This window comes from Diabrotica undecimpunctata, chromosome 4, assembly GCF_040954645.1.
Source record: "Diabrotica undecimpunctata isolate CICGRU chromosome 4, icDiaUnde3, whole genome shotgun sequence".
Lineage (NCBI taxonomy): Eukaryota > Metazoa > Arthropoda > Insecta > Coleoptera > Chrysomelidae > Diabrotica > Diabrotica undecimpunctata.
The window spans coordinates 129729332-129750207 of NC_092806.1; the positions used below are offsets into that span (position 1 = coordinate 129729332).

Here is a 20876-nt window from a genome sequence, read left to right on the forward strand (position 1 = left end):
ATACTATTATATATAGACACCAAGGAAAATTATATCATTAGTTTTAAGTTTTTTAATACTAATTCAAATTAGAAAAAGATTGCTCATTGATTAATGTTGATCCCTGTATCATTTTAAAACTAATCACTTTTAAACTGAACAATTTTTATTTATTAATATTAATCATTGTTGTTCTTCCATATGAATTTATCTACAATATATATGTTTGAGTTTAATTTGGGTCTATGCTAAAAATCTGTACTAAAATTGTTACGTTTCTACTTCCTGTTCTTAGCGATCTTCTCGATCCAAAATCATCTGTTCACCAAGGACTAATTGGATGCTTTCGAGGTCTAGTTGTAAATGAAGAAATATTAGATATATATAGTTATATGAGTGTACATCTCAGTGAGATCATAAAAGACTGTAAACCATCATGTGATCCAAACCCGTGCCAAAACGGTGCGCAATGTAAAGAACTTTGGAGTAACTTTCAATGTATTTGTCCAAACCCGTGGGCATACGGTGGTGAATTTTGCGAAACAAGTAAGTTTTCATATTTTTACTTTCATATTATTGGTATTCACATAACAGTGAATGGTGATCGTATGGTGTGTCGTTGGTAATAATTCAAATGCTGTAATTTGTTAGATTAAGTTTAATAAAACGTTATTGTTTTAATTTTAAAGTTTATTGTTTTTATATTGTCGTAATTAAAATAAAAAATTACTCTCGATTCTCACATTGGTGAGGCATTATGACATTTAGAATTGCACAATACGTTAGATCTTTTACATTTATATAATTGTGAAGAGAATTTTTTTATTGCAGTAGTATTTTATAAAGCCTTGTCCCCCAAATTTGGAATCTTCTGCACTGATTTCTCTTGGAGACAGCTGAACGTCTGGCACATCTTTAAAATTAAGAAATTTCTCTTAGCATTATTTTATTTGATTCCTCGAAATGTGTGAAAATTTCGTATCGTTCCGTGTTTTGTCCCTACTCTGTATAAATCATCAACTATTTTATCTTGTATTATACCCAAAACATTTCGAGCATCGCCTTTGGCCCTATCAAAGCTGGGAATGGATATGGTTACAGTTTTTCTGGCGGAAATTATTGTTCAGTTAATGGTTTCCCAATATCAGCCTGAGCATGAAGACCTTCAATCGCCTTTTCTTGATTTATTTTTATATTTTCGTACAAAGAATGTCTGTAACTTTACTTTCAAAGCCTTCATAGTCTGCACCAAGTGTGCTGTTTTCGCACACAACATGTACAACCTGATTACAAATTATGCACTATGTGCTCCTGAGCTCTCTTTTTGGCAAATGCAACAAACCCATATCTAAAGAACTCAACTATTGAAGAATTTTCTTCTTCTCTTAGTGACGACGCCGACGGTCCAGGGGCTTGTCAGTATGGTGATTCCTAGAGAAACAGCGCACGAGAATATGTACATACAAACCTATTTAAACATGTCAAAAGTACAGTACAGATCGACGTTTGACCGAGTCTTTTTCTTCTTTCGACTTTTTTTCGATATTTGATTGAAAAGTTAGGAACTTTTAGGTTTGACTAAAAACACTTCAGTCAAACATCAAAAATGGAATTTATTTCGGGGTGTGCCCAAACACTTTGTCAAACCTAAGATAAACCAGTTAAGGTCAGTACGGGTAATGGGGGACACTTACCTCAATTTCAAATATATTAAGATATTTTGGGAACAATTAGTGTGATTAAATTTTTCGTATATTTTTATGTGATCGAGGAGAGATAATCCTTCAAGAAATTATGACTTTTAACATATATTTGTGTAAATCAAGCACCCTATAATTTTTTTTAAATCTTAAGTCAAATGTCCTCATTTGCCCCAATGTACGGGGTAAATGAAGACTGCAATTTTTTCCCAATTTAACTAACCTATAAAATAAAATGGGTAAATGAAGACAACAGCTTATCATTTAATGCATATAAAAAAATAATAAAATCGATAATTTCTCTTACTAGTTTATTCAGAAATTAAACGGTACATTGTCGACTAAGTGATTAACTAAATTTAAAACGACCAAATTCAATAAAAACAATACTATTTGTGAGAAATCTTCGACTCTTTCCAGGCTTGTTCAATGTCCTTAATAGAAGGGTATAATCTTACGGGATTTTTGCCTTCTGGAAATGCCTCCATTATAATTGATTCTACCGTTACATTCTCAATCTTCAGATGCGTTGGCCATCTAAAAGAACTTCCTAGTCGATCTAAAAATGTCATTTTCACTTCTTTATCGGAAACAATTTCCGATACCAGACCAACGTACCATGTTTTCGAAGTGGTTACTGGAAAATAACGATTAAGTAAATCTTGGCAACTATCATTGCAGCCTGATCGTTGGGAAATATTACTAGTGGGTGGCTTATCTGTTGCTGCGTTTTTTCTCGCCTTAATTCAATCGTATTTTTCTGCGACGAACTAACATCTCCTTTTTAAAAATTTCCAGGCGTATCAACGTCGGTATCATAATTAAAGGTTATATTGCTATCGCTCTGTCTCATATTCTCTTGCATTTCTTTTTCCAAATCTTCGTTGGTATCAGATTCGCTTTCCGAAATATTTTTCTTTAGAACCTTTTTCTTTGTTCTAGTTTGTGGAGTTTTATCTTCTTTGCCTGTTTTTCGTTTTGTAACTTTACTTTTTCTTCTCTCTTTTTCTTGACGCAGTCGTTTTAAAACTTCTTCGGAAGTTAAAACTTCTCCATATTGAAGTTGCTTAAGCCGCATTTGCCTTTTTTTGACTGTTGTTGGAGTAACCGAACTTTCGTCTTTAATTTATTTACGAAAAAATCAATTACATTTCCTTTAGAGGCATTATCATTTGTTAATTCGCTTATGGAAACGTTGGAACCAGAAGTCATTTGACTAGTATCAGCATTTTCCAAACTTGTGGTTAATGTGTCCTCGGCAGTCATATGTTTTTTAATGGTAGATTTGTACCTAGCAACTTTGGTTTTCTAGGGTTTTCTCTTAAATAATTATTTGTTTTTCTAGGGCAGCCTGTACAAGTCTTGCACTTATATGGCTTTTGTGTCCATCAAAATTTAAGAGTGCTTTTTAAGTAGGCTCCACATTTGGCGGTGATCTTTTAACTTTTTTCACATGGGATATAAACTGACCAACAAACCAATTAAAGAAGACTGGCTCTTCCATATATCCTTTAGGAGTTGCCGAATATGCGGTCCCCGCAAAATCTAAACTACTTCCAGTCCATCTTTGTCCAATAGTTGATTGATATATTTTCACGACCTGTGCAACGAATGCGTTGATAAAGCGCTTTATTTTTTTGGCCAATACCCTTAATTTTGGAGGGATCCGTACAAAATCCAAACTCGTCGCAGTTCAAGAAAAGGTTGGGCATTTGATCAAATAAATTTTTATTTACAATTTGTTGTAATTTATTGTAATGGTCTGCTACAACAAGAGGATCAGAAGTCAGGGCCCTTTTATTTTGCAAACTTTGTGGTTTCTTTAATGATAATCGAGAATGCCGATTCATAAAATTCTTATACCAATCTTGACCGGGTTTATTTTGCTTGAAAAGAGTGGAAATGTTTGAATCTTGACAAGAACTTTGAACGAAAGATAATAACTCTTCTTTATCCATGGGATAACCAAAGTCAGCTCTCGCTAAAATTAGCTGTTCTAGTTGGCCCTCAACTTCTTTTGAAAGGGCATTATGCCGACCAGCGCCGAGATATTCCAGTGAAGTTTTTCTTCCATTTATTCGGTTAAATATAACGCTTCTTGGAACTCCATAATATTCTGCAGCAGAGCGATAAGAACGGTTGTAGTTTTTGACGTCGTTTACGGCAGGTTTTACGTTTTCTACTGTGTAGGTTTTCTCTGGTCTTTTTTTAATATATTTTCTTACCATATTGCAATTTACTTTAACCTGTAACGAAAAAATGAGTATCAACTAGAAACTAAGTCTCTGTATAGTAGTAATTAGGGGTAATTGGGGACGCGTCCGAAATTGCCCCAAAATTCTGTCTTCATTTACCTCATGTACATATTATTTTGGGGTAATTGTGGACACACAAAATAAACATCTCACAAAGGTTTGCAGTTAAATCAAGTATTAAAAAAATGTTCTACTTAATCAATTAAAGCCAACTCTGATGAGAAACATTCAATATTTTAAATATTTTTAAAGTCACAGTACTTACCGTAACAGCTAACCAAACCGATACACCAAATATTTTATAGGTTAAGTTTCAGTGTCAGGTGCGTTAAAATAACAGCTTTTTATCGTGAGTTCGTAGATTGCTAACCTAAGTATAGAAGGGAGATACAAAGACAAATTCAACATAGCGCTTTTATTAACGATTTTATAATCGATGTCCTTATTTGCCCCTGTCCACATTTACCCTGATTGACCTTATACCGGGAAGAGACTGCATATCGACCTTTGACTATAACATTTATAAAAAACTGACTTTTTTCGTTTTTTCATACAAAAAACTGAACGTTTTGTTTTGTTAAATGTGTGGTTCATAAGTTAAGCTATTTCTTAATACTAACTGATGATGATATTTCTAACTGATGATGTGTATGAATTAATACACGAAACGTCTGCAATAAAAGGATGAAGCAGCCGATATCGTTTCTTTTATTTACCAACTTTTGACCAAAAACCCTCCACTATCAGAGTGTACAACATTTTTATATATCTCTAATAGCCGATAAAATATATAGAATATTAATTTAATGCTTGAAATGTTTTAGATATCAATCAAAATGCAATAACATTTACCTTGCCAAGTTCGTATTTGAGGAGGAACTATTTAATAAACGACACCAGTGAAGAGAAAGCCGTACTCTCGAAAATGTTTAGAGAACAGATTTTAGTGAATCTTAGAACATACGAAAATCGTGCTTTAATTTTTTATGTGAATGATCATTTAAACAATTTTGCTCAGTTGTATATTGACAACGATACTCAAGTGATATTCTTGTTTAACTACGGAAACAAGATTCACAACGTTACTGTTAATTATGCAAATTTAAATACTAGTAAGTCTGTTCAGATTGCTATAGAAAGAAGGAAAAACTTAACGAGAATGCATGTTAATGACCAAAATAAAACTATACCGTTTGGGGTTAAGCTGTTAGAAGAATATTCGAATAAACCATGGATTAATCCAGATATGGGTAAGTTACTACACCGACATATAGCAAGCACTTTAACCTTTAATTGTGGCTCCCATTTAAATGGCAATTACTTTAACATGCCACAAGAAAATAGCTTCAGAACAATATCATGTTCTTATTTTGCGCTGTTTTTTCTCCTTAGGATTTTGTAAAATGTAGTTTTACTCCATTTTTTTTTCTTCCTGGTGTTTTTAAGAGGAAATATGTCATATAACGATAAAATATTAAACTGGAATATATGAAGTTTTCTCAAATACACGAATAATATTTTTCTCTAAAATTAACATATAAATTTTGCTTTTTTAGAAGTACTTGCCCCGCAACGACCGCCTGCGCCTCCAACTGAATATTTTCAATTAAATTTAGGCGGTTATGATTCAGAAACACTATTAAAAGTTTCTGATTATCCTCCCAAACTCGAAGGTTATGTAGGTTGCTTAAGAGGGCTACAAATTGGAAATAGTTTAATAGATTTACCATCTAAAGTAAGCATCACTGATGTAGGTAAGTAATTTTTCCCCATATATGACGTCTCTATATTCACTATCATCATATGTCACATATGTATAATTCCAAAATTTCACCCTGAAATATTCATAATAGACCCTACATAATTAGTTTGTTGAGATCAGGTAGTTAAGGAGCTTTTAAAAATATAAAAAATATACAGGGTGTTTCATTAAAAATTAAGCTTTTGGACTACACTGGACTTGCGTGAGTCACCCTGTACATTTAAATTATTGTTTTTAAAAAGCGCTTATTTATATATAAAAGTCCACCAGCGTTTTTTACAATTTTTTAAAACAAGAGCAGAAACTATTTTATTCAATAAGTTATTTTCACCCTACATAACTCATATATCTTCTTCTCATTACGCCGTCTCCTTTCGAAGGTTGGCGATCCAAATGGCAATTGTAGTTTTGGAAACTGCTGCGCGAAAGATCTCTGCGGATGAGCGGTCGAACCATCTCCTCGAGCCACGAGTTCTGGCGTCTTCCTACTGATCTTTTGCCCTGTACTTTTCCTTCCAGTATAACTTGAAGTAATTCATATCTTTCGCCTCTCAACACATGACCCAAGTATTGCATTTTCCTCTCTTTGCTTATTCTTAGTAATTCTTTTTGTTTACACATGCGACGAAGTACCTCAACATTAGTAACTCTTTGTACCCATGGAATCCTCAACATTCGTCTGTATATATACATCTCAAAGGCATGTATTTTTTTTCTATTTCAGAGTCCATTGTCCAACTTTCACAGCCATACAGTAAGACAGAAAAAACGTAACATCTGATCATTCGGATTCTAAGCTGTAGACTAAGGTCTGATCTTGTAAAAAATGTTTTCATGCTCATGAATGTTTGAATGAACTCATATATTTTTAATTAAATCCTTTATAAAAAGGTATATAAAAACCTAGTCGGGCTATGTTAAATAGACAAAACGTTTTCGGAATAAATATTCCATCATCAGTGTCAGGTTAATACATGAATGTAGCCACTAAATATGGGGGTAAAAACCCTTTAAAAATTACTAATTGAAATTTAGTTTACATTATTTCGTGTATAAAATTAAGATGGTAAAGTTACCGTTGGATTGGTAGCATGGCATGGCATGAAAGCATGGGTTGCTTTCATAAAGTCCTGTAGACATACCGTCTCAGGACTTGCAACTTAATGTAGAGTCATATGTCGCCAGTCATATGTTTCCTTGTGGATTTGAACTCATATATAGTATAGCAAAATACAACTTAACGCCACATAACAGGGCGAGGCTACTAATGTTATGCGATACCTGATAAGTCACGTCCGATCTTTTTACTGTCTTTTTCGTTACTATTTTTTTTATCCTTTTCCTTCGTCCCATTTTTTTTCTTTTACAGTGGTACCTCGACATACGAGTGTAATTCGTTCTGTAATCTTGCTCGTATGTCAAAGCAATTTCCCCCATTGAAATTTAATGGGAAATCTCCAACTGAAATGTCATTAATCCGTTTCAGTCCCCAAAAAAACACGTTAGTTTTTTTGTTAAGTGTTTTTAAATAAGAAAAATGTATTTAGAAGAATAAACATTTATTTATAAGTAACAAAAAATACATACATATTCTGTAAAAGCATAAGAAAGAGTAAAGTGCTTACGGAAGCTCTTAATTTTCGTCAGTGGTCTTCGCTTTTTTCGTCACACTTCATCTGCAGATCGTTTAAAAAAACTGTCCAAGGATGTTTGTTTCTTCCTCCCTTTCAGAATATTGCGGAAATATGTTATGCAAGTTTCGTTGAACAACGCCGATGCACGACCAGTTGTCACTTTTTCGGGTTGATTCTTATCCACGAACTCTGCAACTTTCTCTTACAATCCCAAGATCTTCTTTAAATCTCTTGTAGAGACAACGTCTTCCAATTCTGGCTCCTCTTCAAAACTAATTTTTTGTTGAAGCACCGTATGCTGCTGCGAATGTAGTTCATCTATCTTCTCCGTTGTCAGCTCTTAAGACTGTTTCCCGACAAGTTCGTTCACTTCTCTTTCATCCACCTTCAGACCCATGGATTTTCCAAGAGAAACAATCTCATCTACCACTGACACTTCGGGTTCCAGTCCTTCGCAGGCCCTTTCATTTACGAGGCCACAGCTTCTTCATGCAGAGGTTAAGGTCCTCGTTGTAACACCTAGCCAGGCCTCCTGCTCAATAATTTTTAGGCATATTACTAAAGTGGTTAAAGTGGTCCTTCCAGAACGCTCGAAGGGTAAGATTTGTGTTCTCCGTCACCTCATAGCAGCGCCGAAAAATTTGCTTAGTATACAACTTCTTAAAATTAGAAATCACTTGCTGATCCATGGGCTGCAAGATAGGAGTGGTGTTGGCTGGTAGGTAGAGAATCTATATAAACTTGAAATCTTGGAGTAAATCATCTTAGAGATATGGTGGGTGAGAAGGGGCATTATCGAGGACAACAAGGATTTGGATGGGTAGGTTGTTTTGCTGTAGATATTTTTTAACAGAAAGGGCAAACACCAGGTTTATCCACTCCACGAAGAATTTCCTGATGACCTACGCCTTTGGATTTGCCCTCCACAACTGGCAGTTTTTTTTTAATCTTATGTGACTTAAAGGCTCTGTGATTTTCTGAACGATACACTAGAAGCGGTTTGATTTTACAGTCGCCACTCGCATTGGCGCAAAGTAGTAGAGTTAATCTATCTTTTATAGACTTGTGACCTGGTATCGTCTTCTCCTCTGTCATTATGTAAGTCCTATTCGGCATCTTTTTCCAGAAAAGCCCTGTCTCGTCACAGTTGAAGACTTGCTGGGAGATGTATGCGTTGGCTTCTATCAGTTCGAAAAACGTTTTGATGTAAATGTAAACCTCAGCTGCTTTCACATCCAAACTTGCTGCCTCACTATGCCTGACGACGGAGTGAATGCCGGTCCTTTTTCTAAAGCTGTCAAACCAGCCCCGACTGGCTTTAAACGAGTCTTCTGATTCATCCTTTGTGAAAGTGTGTGAGATTTGCTTCAGCAAATCTTCGTAAATCGCTCGTGCGTTCTCACATATGATGCTTTGTGTTAAGGTTCCTCCTTGAAGCTGCTCTTCTGTCATCCACACCATTAGTAGTTTCTCCATCTTTTCATGGGGAGAAGTCCGCAGCTTAGAAATTATTGTAACGCCCTTAGCTGGTATTATACCATTTATCACCTCTTTCCGTTTATGTACAGTACATATCATCGATGTGGTACGCCGTACATCCTTGCCAAGTCAGTTACTCATGCCCCTTACTCATGTTTTTCAATGGTTTCACGTTTTAGTTCAATAGACATCATCTTCTTCTTCGAACCCATGGTTGTAAAAATAAATATCATAATGTACAAAAAGCACAAAACGCGAACCCAACTTATCAACAATACTTCGAAAATGAGGGAAACAAGAAAGCGGAGAGACTGAGGTCTATAGTAAAAATTTACACAGTGTAAATTACACCGACATCGAGAGTACACTATGGTTGGTATTAGAATCCGAGTTTTTATCGAATTTAACTTCCAATGACCATTTAATTTGTCTGTCCAAGTAATAATCACGTACAGACCCATAAAATGATCTTTATGGCGAGGCCGTAAAGATCTATTATCAGTAAAACTACCTTTTATTTACAAATCAAATTAGAAGTAGTCAAATAAGAGGTATTAATTTAAATAAAAACGGATTCCTCGTATCTCAAATTTTGCTCTCATCTCAAAACAAAATATAGCTCGTATCTCAAAACACTCGTATATAAGGGCGCTCGTATATCGAGGTAACACTTCTTCTTCTTCTGCCTATGCCGTCCCCATTAACGGAGGTTGGCGACCACATTTTTAAAAGCTTCTCTGTCTTTTGCAACGTGGAATAATTCGTCTACAGTCATGTTTGTCCAGTCTCGAATATTTTGCAGCCATGACTTCCTCTTTCTACCTATTCCCTTTTTGCCATCGACTCTACCCGGCATGATAACCTGCAGAAACTATAACTATATTTATTATTTCTTAGTATGTGTCCAAGGTATGCAGTCTTGTGTACTTTTATCGTCCTCTACAATTTTTTGTCTCGACCCATCCTTCTCAGCACTTCCTCATTGGTGACCCTGGCAGTCCATGGGATTCTCAACATTCTCCGGTATATCCAAAGTTCAAAGGCTTCAATCTTTTTAATTATTTGCGCTTTTAGTGTCCATATTTCTACCCCGTACAATAGTTGCGACCAGACGTAACATTCAACAAACCTCAGTCTCAGCGCAATATTCAGATTTTTGTCACAGAACAATTGTTTGAATTTTAAGAACGCTGCCCTTGCCATTTCTATTCGTACCCGGATCTCTTGGTCTGGATCTAATTCTGTGTTGATGTAAGCTCCCAGATATTTATATTTTGTCACTCTCTCTATTTGCTGTCCACCAAGAGTTAGTTGTTCATTATTTATTGGACTCCTTGATACTATCATAAATTTGGTCTTATCTGTGTTGATGTCAAGTCCCATTTGAATGCATTCACTATTTATTGCATCTAGTAAAGTTTGTAGTTCTTCTATACTCTCAGCCATAATTACCGTGTCATCTGCAAATCTCATGGTAACAGGTAACACTGTACTTTCTTTTTAATTTTTAATTTCCATGTGTGTTGGTCTATCCTTGATTATCTTGGGGCTTTCTAATCTACCAATTGCAATTGTAGTTAAATTTGTCAATGTAAATAAAAAAACTGAGCCCGCTAGTGCACGACGTGAGAGTTCACAGAGGGAACGACGTTTTACTCGGATCACATCTTAGTCATCTCAAAAATAACCTTATTATCTACATGGAAAAAACAAACAAAAAATATTATGAACCCCCAGTGACGAGTTATTTAAAGTTTATCTCTTGCAAGAATACAGCATAAGACATAAGATATTTATATCAACAAAGACTGCAACAATATCTTCAAAAACATATAAATAAAAATAATATAAATTTAGAATGGTCCAACGTAAAAGATTGCAATAAAAAGCGGCAATTGAAACAATAGGAAAAAAGAAATAGATAAAAAAGAACTGTGGCTTAAGAATATAAAATACAAAAATGAAAACTGTAATAGAGGAAAAACAACAGATATATTTAAATACTCTCCAAAACAACACACAATAAACAAGACTAAAATATGTAGAAAAACGCAGTAAACCCTATCGTAAGAAAAGCACATCAAGAATCTTGGGATAAGCTAGAAATTACAGCTTGTGTTATGATGTGTATTCCCGAAAAATCTACGTGAATTAATCGAGTTAAGTTATACCAATATCAGTAACCTTCGTAGACATTCACCTACCAGGAACACGCCAATAAGTATCTTTTCTATTATAGAGATAAATCCTAATGTGACCTTTAATTCTAATCTAACCTCAACCTTAACCAAATTAATATATGCTCTTTTATCTAACTTTTATTTTCTCGTCAATCTAACTTTTTAGGAGTCATCGCTCATTGCAATATGAAATGTGATGAAGTACCATGCAAACATGACGGCATCTGCATCGAAGATTTCCGAAACCAGAGACACACATGCGATTGCGAACATACCAGTTACTATGGCGAGTTTTGTTCTGAAGAGGTTGGAGCTGAATTTAACGGAGAATCTATTTTGTGGAGGGAATACATTCTAAATGGTTCAGTAGACCACGTGAAGTTCCAATTAGCTTTTTCCAGCGTTGATATCAGTCAAAAAAGTACAGTTTTGCTGCTTTTGCAAACTGAAAATAGGTATAAATGCAATATTAATAAAAAAGTTTTAAATAATTTTAGTGTTTATTAAAATTTATCATCTAGTCTAGTTCATAAGAAATATTGAGTAAATGTGGACGTACTTGGTTGAAGAAAAGAAATATCTAGTAAAGCTGTTTTTTAATTATGATTGATTATATTGATTGCTTTTAAAGATGTAAAGCTGTACATTTTCTCGGTAAATTTATGACTATTCCACAGCAGTTACTAACATACCAATAGACATTCACGGTACTTCTTGAATACAAATTTGTTTTATGTTTTTAGCACACTAAAACCTCTCTAGGCATGTATTTTGAAACTTACAGTAGATCTGCTGGATCTTTGCACATTGTCATCATTCGTATTAAGGCGCGTACATATTTGGCGAACGCATGTGGCAGCAGCCTTGCGATCAAACGTCTTCGGTAAATATGTACGCACCAACAAATGATAGCACATGCATGTGTTTGCCTTCGCTATAGTAGAAGCCACAATTAGAATGCAGTGTAGGTAATAAATGCAATGTATTGCTTACGGGGGAACGGGAAACGTTGCCGGTTTGCCGCGAGCGGCGCATCAGGCCCGGATTTAAGAATCATAGCACTGAAATATACGCGCACACAACAATTGCCTACGGTTGTATAAAAGACTATCATTATTGTTTCAACTAAAACATGATTCAATCATCGATGTATAAATAAGAGAGTAATATTGTTGAACTATGTATAACAGTTGAGTTATTTTTTTCAGTCGCAGTTACTACCTTGTGGTCGGATTAAGTACGGAAGGATATTTAACGGTACAGGAAGATCGAGAAGGAGCCGTATTTTCAGCCACCGTTAACACCAAAAACTTTATCAATGGAGCTAGACATTCAATTTATTATAGAAGAGATTATAATGACTCAGAACTCTATATAGACAGAGAATTGACATCTATGAAAACAATACCTGCGCAAACATTTACTAATATACCCGAAAAAGGTGGAAATGAGGTACAAATTGGAGGTCATGATACAAATGATCCAAGATTTGCCACGTATAAAAGATATAGTGGGTGTTTGTCAAGTTAGTATAGTTTTTGTATTTTTTTAACGTTTTATATATTTAATTTTTACATTTTTACAATATTAATATATTTAGTACATAGCACCTGTATCAGTAATTTTGGTTTATGTTGTTTTCAATTGTATGTTTAGTACTTATCATTTAACACGAAGTATAAATGGTCTATTTTAGATATATTTATTGAAGTAAATGAACATGTTATGAAACCTTTAGATGAATATATGTTATTTACCAAAACTGGTACAGAAAAAGTAAACGTGTCAAACCAACATGGTGTCAGAAGTGCTCAATGTAGTTCCGACTTCGACAAAATTCACGAAAAAATTCCTGCAGTTATAAACTTAAATATAAGTCAGGTAATAATAAAATAAAACCATTAATATATAGATTTATTTTAACATTAGACATTAAGTTTCCAATCTAATTTTGTTAATCAATGTCTTTGGTAATAGCGTCCGAACGCCATTACCAAAGACATTGATTAACAAAATTAGATTGGAAACACAAAGAAGGATTTGGTAGTAGCTGAACTTTTTCTAAATAAATAAAATTAGACATTAAGTTAATAATCCAATTTATTATTTCGAAGGGGGCAGATAAAACTTGGGTCCAAGATGCGCCTCAAAGAGTGTTCTACACATCTATATACTCAACCGATGCTGAAGAAGAAGATAGTGCAGAGCAGATGATAGTTATAGTTTTATCCTCATTTTTCTTACTGGTAATAGTTTGCTGTACGTACCACCTGATTATCACGGATAAAAGGTATAGACAACAAAAGGAATATGAAACGGATGCCAATATTTTATTGTCAAAACAGCAAGCTGCCTATTTGCAGGAAAACAAAAAATCGGTGAGTATTGGCATGTTATTAAAATGCTCTCTAGCTTATGCCAAATAATATATACATAAATGTTCTATATACACTGGGAAGAAGTTGAATGCTACATTCTTAAGTAGAAAAAGGGCATATTTTTCTTCGGCAACAGCTCTTCAGTACTATTTCCTATCAATTCCGCTCTGTAGTTATTAACAATTTTTGAGTTAATGTGCTTATGTATTGGGAAAAGAGTCTCTATTATCAAAAGTTATCATTCCTGTTTTTGAATACTCGCTAGTTCTGCGTTTTAATTTAAATACAGAGCCATTCCTTTTAGAATCAGAATTAACATTATAAAAAACTTACAAAGAAGTAAAAACTTTGATCAAGTCGGACTATCATGAGTGAAACATTTTAATAGTAATTTAAACTAGCCACATATCTAGGTATAATAATCGTTGGATTACATGATAAATATAAAGTTTAAAAATGTGATGACACAAGGTCGATGTTATAGGATTTCACTTAAGGGAGTACACAGATCCTCGCTCAAAAAAAGGACATTACAGTCCAACGGTTGATACCAGCCAACCATCAGTTCGCGCTCCTGTAAGCGAGGGTGAGGGCAAATTTCCATTTTAATAGGGAACCACCATTTTTATTAGGGATTCGGTCACCGCATCCAAATTTCTATCCGACCGCTCCCAACAGGATCAGCCGCATGCTTACCTTATGACGGGGGCGTGGACTTTAATTTTTTATTAAGGATTCGGTAACCCCAACCCCATTAAAATGTCTCTCCGATCGCGTCAAACAAGAACATCCGCTCGCGCCCAAGGCGACGGGTGTAAGGGCAATGTTTGGTTTTAAACAAGAATCACCATTCTTTATTTCGGATTCTGTGTCCGCAGTAAAATTTCTATCCGACCACGCCAAAAACGATCATCCGTCCACACTCGTGACGGTGGGGGCATGGGCAAGTTTTGATTATAATAGGAAACCACCATTTTTTGTTAAGGATTCGGTATCCGCATAAAAATTTCTGTCCAACCGCGCTTAACACGATCATCCGCTCGCGCCCCTGATGGCGAGGGCGTGGGAAACTTTTTTAATAGAGAACACCAATTTAAAAAAAAAAAGCTGCAAATAGCATATAATTTTTCACATAAATATCACGAATAAAGAGATAAAAATATAAATATAAAAATTATGCATCCAAAAAATCGTTAGAAAAATGTTAGCAAATAAAACTAAAGCAGAAACGTATGGAACAATGATTGGACGGAAGATATGTTTTAAAATGTATATAAAATACATAATGTATATGTAAAATTTCTTGTGAATCTCGTATTAACAAAAATATATTCAAAAAATAATTTAACGGGCCGATTTTTCTCATCTCTAATCATAGGCGTGGCCAGTTTTGTAGCCAGTTTTTTTAGTCTGGGTTCCAATGCTGAAAATCTCGCCCTACCCCCCCTCCCCCCTTCCTTCATATACTTTTTTTATTTTCCAACAAGGGTATTTTCTTATTCAAATTTAAGCCTACCAACGGAGGTCCGTATTAGATCTATCTATCTTATTTATAATGTTTAACTTATTTATTACAAAAATGTTACTCTTTAGTTATCTCATTTATTTAATGTTATTAATTTTACTCAAAATGTTTACATATTAGTTGTTTCTAGAAGTGAACGAGCCCAATTTTTGCGCCCCTCGAAAGTTAGTGTGGGTTCCACGGCCCCCGCTGTGGCCACGCCTATGACTCTAATATGTTTCATTAGAGTGCAAAAATCTGTGCATCTTATAGTAATGAAAATATTATTTTGTATATTTTAATTTTACTAATTTTTAGGTAGATGAGTCTTCAATCAAATTTAACGGTAAGATACCCTCAGATAAAAGTGGTAACGTATCACCAACCGAGGAAAAAGAAATAATTATACCAGAAATTAAAGAAGATTTAATCAAACCTCTCAAAAGAGCGGATAGTAAACGAGAAAAACAATCAAGAGTTTCATTTCGAGGTAAAAACATAAAAATCTGAGTATCTGATTGTATTTGTGAGTTTTCCATTAATTTTTGCACCATATTCCAAGTTATGTAGAACTTGTTTAAAGATTCAGAATATAGAGTCCACAACAGTGGGGGCAGTATACAATCTTGTCTCCTATTAGGAGACCTACGATAATTCTAAGATCATTTCTATTCATATCTAGGAGATCTTTGGATCTCTGCTTCGAAGGTTCATGCAAAAGCCTTCGAATGTGTGCGACCTCCTTGTTCGTACCAGTAGTTACGTTTTATCCATTCCACCCAGTTAGATATTGTTCTCTTGACTGTGCTTCTTGCTATGCCAACAACAGTTTCTGGGCCTATGAATGTTTCTTTTGCCTCTGCCCTGGTAAGTAGGTTCGCTTTTCGTTCCCTTCAATACCAGTATGTCCAAGCACCCAGATTAAACTTACTTTCTTACTATTGTTCTGAAGCTATTTTCTTGTGGCATTTTAAATTAATTACTATTTAAATGGGAATAAGCCACAATTAAAAGTTAAAATACGTTTATTGACGTTTCAATTTCCACTTCGGAAATCGTTCTCAAAATACAAACATTAGTAAATTAAACAAATTTTGTTTTTTGTTACTTAGTAAAAAATTCTTCTAATAATTTAATTTTATCTGACTCATCTATATTGACAATTCAGATATACCTTATACATTTTAAAGTAGACGACTTTAAAATGATATTGCCAATATTGTTGAGTTGCGTTCCTGGGACGACTTTACTTATAAGATAGTTCATTCGATTACATGAAATCAACTTTAACTTGAGAATATCCGTCAGAAATAACATTTACCATGGAACAGGAATATAATAACACATTACCTTTTCTGGATGTTTTAATCTCTAAGAACGATACTGGATACGAAACTCAGGTGTATAGAAAACCAACACACGCCAACAGATATTTAAATTTCAAATCGAATCACAATATTAATATTAAAAAGGGAATTATTAAATCCTTATACGATAGAGCCAAAATTACTTGTTCTAACGAAAATTCGTTCTTGGAGGAAAAACATTTGTTAACATCTGTTTTATTAAAAAATGATTATCCTTTATCGTTTATAAATAAGGAATTTTCAACAATCGATCGAATAGAACAAAACAACTTAGAACGAGGTCCTACAGCATATGCAAGGAATAATACGAGGAAAATAACAATACCATACATAAAAGGATTATCGGAAAAGCTTAAAAGGATAGGAAATAAATTCAACATTTCAACAACATTCAAAACAACAAACACGTTGAGATCTATTTTGTCCAAAACCAAACCTAACAATGAACAAGAAAGGACAAAGAATTGCATTTATAAAATACCTTGTGAATGCGATCAGTTTTATTTAGGTGAAACATCAAGACCATTAAATGTTAGAATAAGTGAACATCAATCCTATATTAAAAATAGAGAATTTGATAGATCTCAAATCTGTAAACACGCATGGGATAATGAACATAGGGTTCAATGGAATGATTCAAATATAGTCCTAAAAGAAACGGATGGTAAAAAGAGAAAAATCAAAGAAGCGGCTCTAATTATGCTAAATGAGACCAATTGTGTCGCGAATTCCTCGGCAGAATGTAGTAGGATCTGGTTACCCATATTGAAAGAGCAAGTTATTAAAAGGAAAATACCAGTATTGGTAAGTCAGTAACATATAGAGAATACATCATCTATGTTTTTTAAATAACAAACATATAAAATCGGAATTTGGTGTTTATTGAAGGTAAACTAAATGCACGATCAAATACTTACCATGTCGGGATAGTATTATGAGGTTTTTTCCTGGTTTTTCCCTCATAATTTACTATGGAATCACTAACAGGAGAATTTTACTGTCATCATGGCATGTATTTGTCTTTTTAAAGACGAATTACATGTTATGATCTTTTCTGACGGATATTCTCAAGTTAAAGTTGATTTCATGTAATCGAATGAACTATCTTATAAGTAAAGTCGTCCCAGGAACGCAACTCAACAATATTGGCAATATCATTTTAAAGTCATCTACTTTAAAATGTATAAGGTATGTCTGAATTGTCAATATAGATGAGTCAGATAAAATTAAATTATTAGAAGAATTTTTCACTAAGTAACAAAAAACAAAATTTGTTTAATTTACTAATGTTTGTATTTTGAGAACGATTTCCGAAGTGGAAATTGAAACGTCAATAAACGTATTTTAACTTTTAATTGTGGCTTATTCCCATTTAAATAGTAATTACTTTCTTACTTTTTCCGATCCGAATTAGATTCTGAAGACCGTTCCAAACTAACTTAGAGTCAATCCTATTCGATTTCAGTGTCTTTAATGGCGCCTGGCTAACAGATATAATTTTTATATATCTGTCCCTGTGATTCCTCTTTATTAGTTCCTGCAGGGACATCTCTATAGCATATACAGTGAACGACTAAATTATGGAATATTACCATTATTTTGAGAACCGTCGAGTTTTGAGGGAAATCCCGAAACAGGTCGATTTTTGTTATAAAATACCCATGTTATAACGTACATGGAGTAGGGATGATGTCACCGGTGAAGGTGTAGTGAAGTAATCGTTAATTTTTTTAAATAGAAATCGGTATAATGCGACACCTCATTTAATTCTCTATTTAACGACATTACATTTTTAACTAAAATATTTTTTTAAGGGTACAAAAACAATTTTTTTTTTAATTTAAATTCAACTAAATTACAACTGATTTAATTAATAATGTACTTTAAAGTAACCAAATTATGCATAATAATTATTTAAAATTAAATGTTCGAAATGCCATCCATCGGTTTCTTGACAATATGCGAATCTATGGACACATTCATCAAGTACATTGCGGATGACTTCTGGAGTAATTAGACTCATTTCATGCCTAATTCTATCTTTTAAGTCCTCTACGTTTTGTGGTCTATTGACATAAACTTTTGATTTGCTGACCACTCTATAAAACCTCGTCTTCCGATCCACCTCCTGGGAAAGCAATGATTTAAAAATTGACGTACTTCACGTGCGTAATGCAAAGGGGCTCCATCTTGTTGAAACCAGATATTGTCACTAGGTAAATTTGGACTATTGGCATTTGGATACATGTTAGCAAGGACAGGTATAAGTTTTTTTCTCAAAAAAGTTAAATAACGTTCTCCTGTTAGATTTTCTTCAAAGAAAAAAGGGCCAATGATTCTGTCATTAATGATCCCTGCCCATACATTTACTTTCTGAGGATATTGTGTGTGTGACTCAGTCATCCAATGTGAGTTTTCTTGACTAAAATATCTGCAATTTGGCGATTCACGGTACCATGTATAAAAAATGTGGTTTCATCGGAAAAAAGGATTTGATTGATGACATGTGGATTGCGGATACATAAATCCTGCATAATTTCAGAAAATTGAAGCCGGCGATCGAGATCGTCGTCATTTAATTCCTGATGTAGTTGAATTTTGTAGGGATGGTATTTTTCTTTTTTTAAAATACGTAATACCGATCGTTGGGAAACTCCAGCATATTCAACCATTTGTGTTGAACTACTGTGAGGATTGTTATGTACATTTAATAAAATATCAAGTTTCACATTGTCTTCAATTTTAGGACGCCCAGCGTTTGGAATATGTTTAACGTGCCCAGTTTCTCCAAATTTTCGGACGATTTTACTTACTGTTGATTGGCTGATGGGTCTGTCTGGATATTTTGCGTTGAATAAATTGCATACCTTGTTCTGTGTTCTTTTTTATCTCTGCATCCGTCAAGAATTAATATTTTTATGAGTTGTGTTTCATTTAGGTGAGCCATAATTTAGTATTCAAAAGTAAAAATTACAATTGACAACTGATGACAATTCACAAAATAAAACATTTACGTCAATAAATATTACAATAACTATGCCACTATCACTTGCTTGAATTAACATTTGACAAAAAGTTTCAGCGTTTATGAGATAACTTTTTGTGTCCATTATTATTTTTACTTATTTTTGCTTTTTTAAGTATTTACTTCAGAAAGTCATGGCAGGAACCGATGGATGGCATTTCGAACACTTAATTTAAAATAATGGTTATGCATAATTTGGTTACTTTAAAGTACATTATGAATTAAATCATTAGTTGTAATTTAGTTAAATTTAAATTAAAAAAAAATTGTTTTTGTACCCTTAAAAAATATTTTAGTTAAAAATGTAATGTCGTTAAATAGAGAATTAAATTTTCCTTCAAATGAGGTATCGCATTATACCAATTTCTATTTAAAAAAATTAACGGTTAGGTCACTACACCCACACCGGTGACGTCATCCCTACTCCATGTACGTTATAAGATGGGTATTTTATAACAAAAATCTACCTGTTTCGGGATTTCCCTCAAAACTCGACGGTTCTCGAAATAATGATAATATTCCATAATTTAGCTGTTCACTGTAGTTCCGCTCAGAAGATATTAGAATTATTACCTATGCTTTAACTAAGGCTTAGTCTTGGTTTCCCTCTGTATACCCCAGCTCCAACCCCCAGCAGTCTGTATACCAGCATTGATCTTCCATTATGAAATTCGTCCCATTCGTCCCTTCCTGAAAATTGAGCGGTAAACGGCTTTTCGAAATTATATTTAGGTTGCATTGCATCTGGTATCATTTCCAACTCCATTCCATATAAGTGAATTTTAATTATCTCTCCAAATTTGATCCCGGTATCCTTTTGCCCTACTTCCTGGAGTCTTATCCGTCTTCTGTATGCTCCTGCCTTCACCTCCTCCATCCATATATGTAATGGAGGGAGGTCGTACATGACATCGATAGAGGTTGTTGGGGTAGTCAGCATTATTAATATTAGTCAGAATATGGATATTACTTTTTAAAAATTGTTTATAACACATCGTCTACTGATGTAACATCCATTTGGCAAATAAAACCTGTTGGTTACTTCTAGACACAATATCGTAATTTTTACCGAACTGTATTTGCATTCATTTTAGGTAATAACGCTGAAATTATTCTCGAAGATACCTCTGAAACATTAAGCCCCATGCCTGAAGAAGATGAAGAAGAGGAGGAAGAGGTTGACGAAAATATTGAAAACGAAGAGATATCAAATGTTGGAAACACGACAGCATTTCTACACGAAAATATAGAAAACGACAAACATATGGTTAACGAAAATGAAAAAGCGATTCCGGTGATATAAAAAATAAGATATATGTTGTAAATATTAAGTTCATTTAGAAATCATTTTAAATTTTTGTATAAAACTAAATTGTTTTGTAGAAAACAATTAGTTTATCATTCTTTGTCTAAGATATTCATATTTTATAGTATTACGAAATAAAAACTATAATAGCATATTTCAATTTTTTTAATAATCCGAATCCTATTGAAGTAGAACATCAAATTAGATTACGTCATTTCTCTACCGTCTACGTAATACTCAGAAGTCTTGAAGAAAGCGTTTGAAAAATTTTTTGCGTTTGTAACACTAAAATATGGCATATATTTAT

General features: G+C 33.8%; 1 protein-coding gene across 1 annotated transcript in view; it reads left to right on the forward strand.

Annotated features, from left to right (window-relative positions):
- The window catches only part of axo (axotactin), a 66652-nt gene extending 45938 nt beyond the window's left edge, over window positions 1-20714 (forward strand). Inside the window, exons 12-20 of the mRNA XM_072530226.1 lie at window positions 275-525; window positions 4759-5184; window positions 5491-5688; window positions 11156-11444; window positions 12198-12514; window positions 12686-12870; window positions 13104-13367; window positions 15190-15361; window positions 20358-20714. Coding sequence (XP_072386327.1) covers window positions 275-525; window positions 4759-5184; window positions 5491-5688; window positions 11156-11444; window positions 12198-12514; window positions 12686-12870; window positions 13104-13367; window positions 15190-15361; window positions 20358-20566 — 2311 coding nt within the window. The 3' untranslated portion in view covers window positions 20567-20714. The remainder of the gene's footprint in view (window positions 1-274; window positions 526-4758; window positions 5185-5490; window positions 5689-11155; window positions 11445-12197; window positions 12515-12685; window positions 12871-13103; window positions 13368-15189; window positions 15362-20357) is intronic.
- The last annotated feature ends 162 nt before the right edge of the window (window positions 20715-20876 follow it).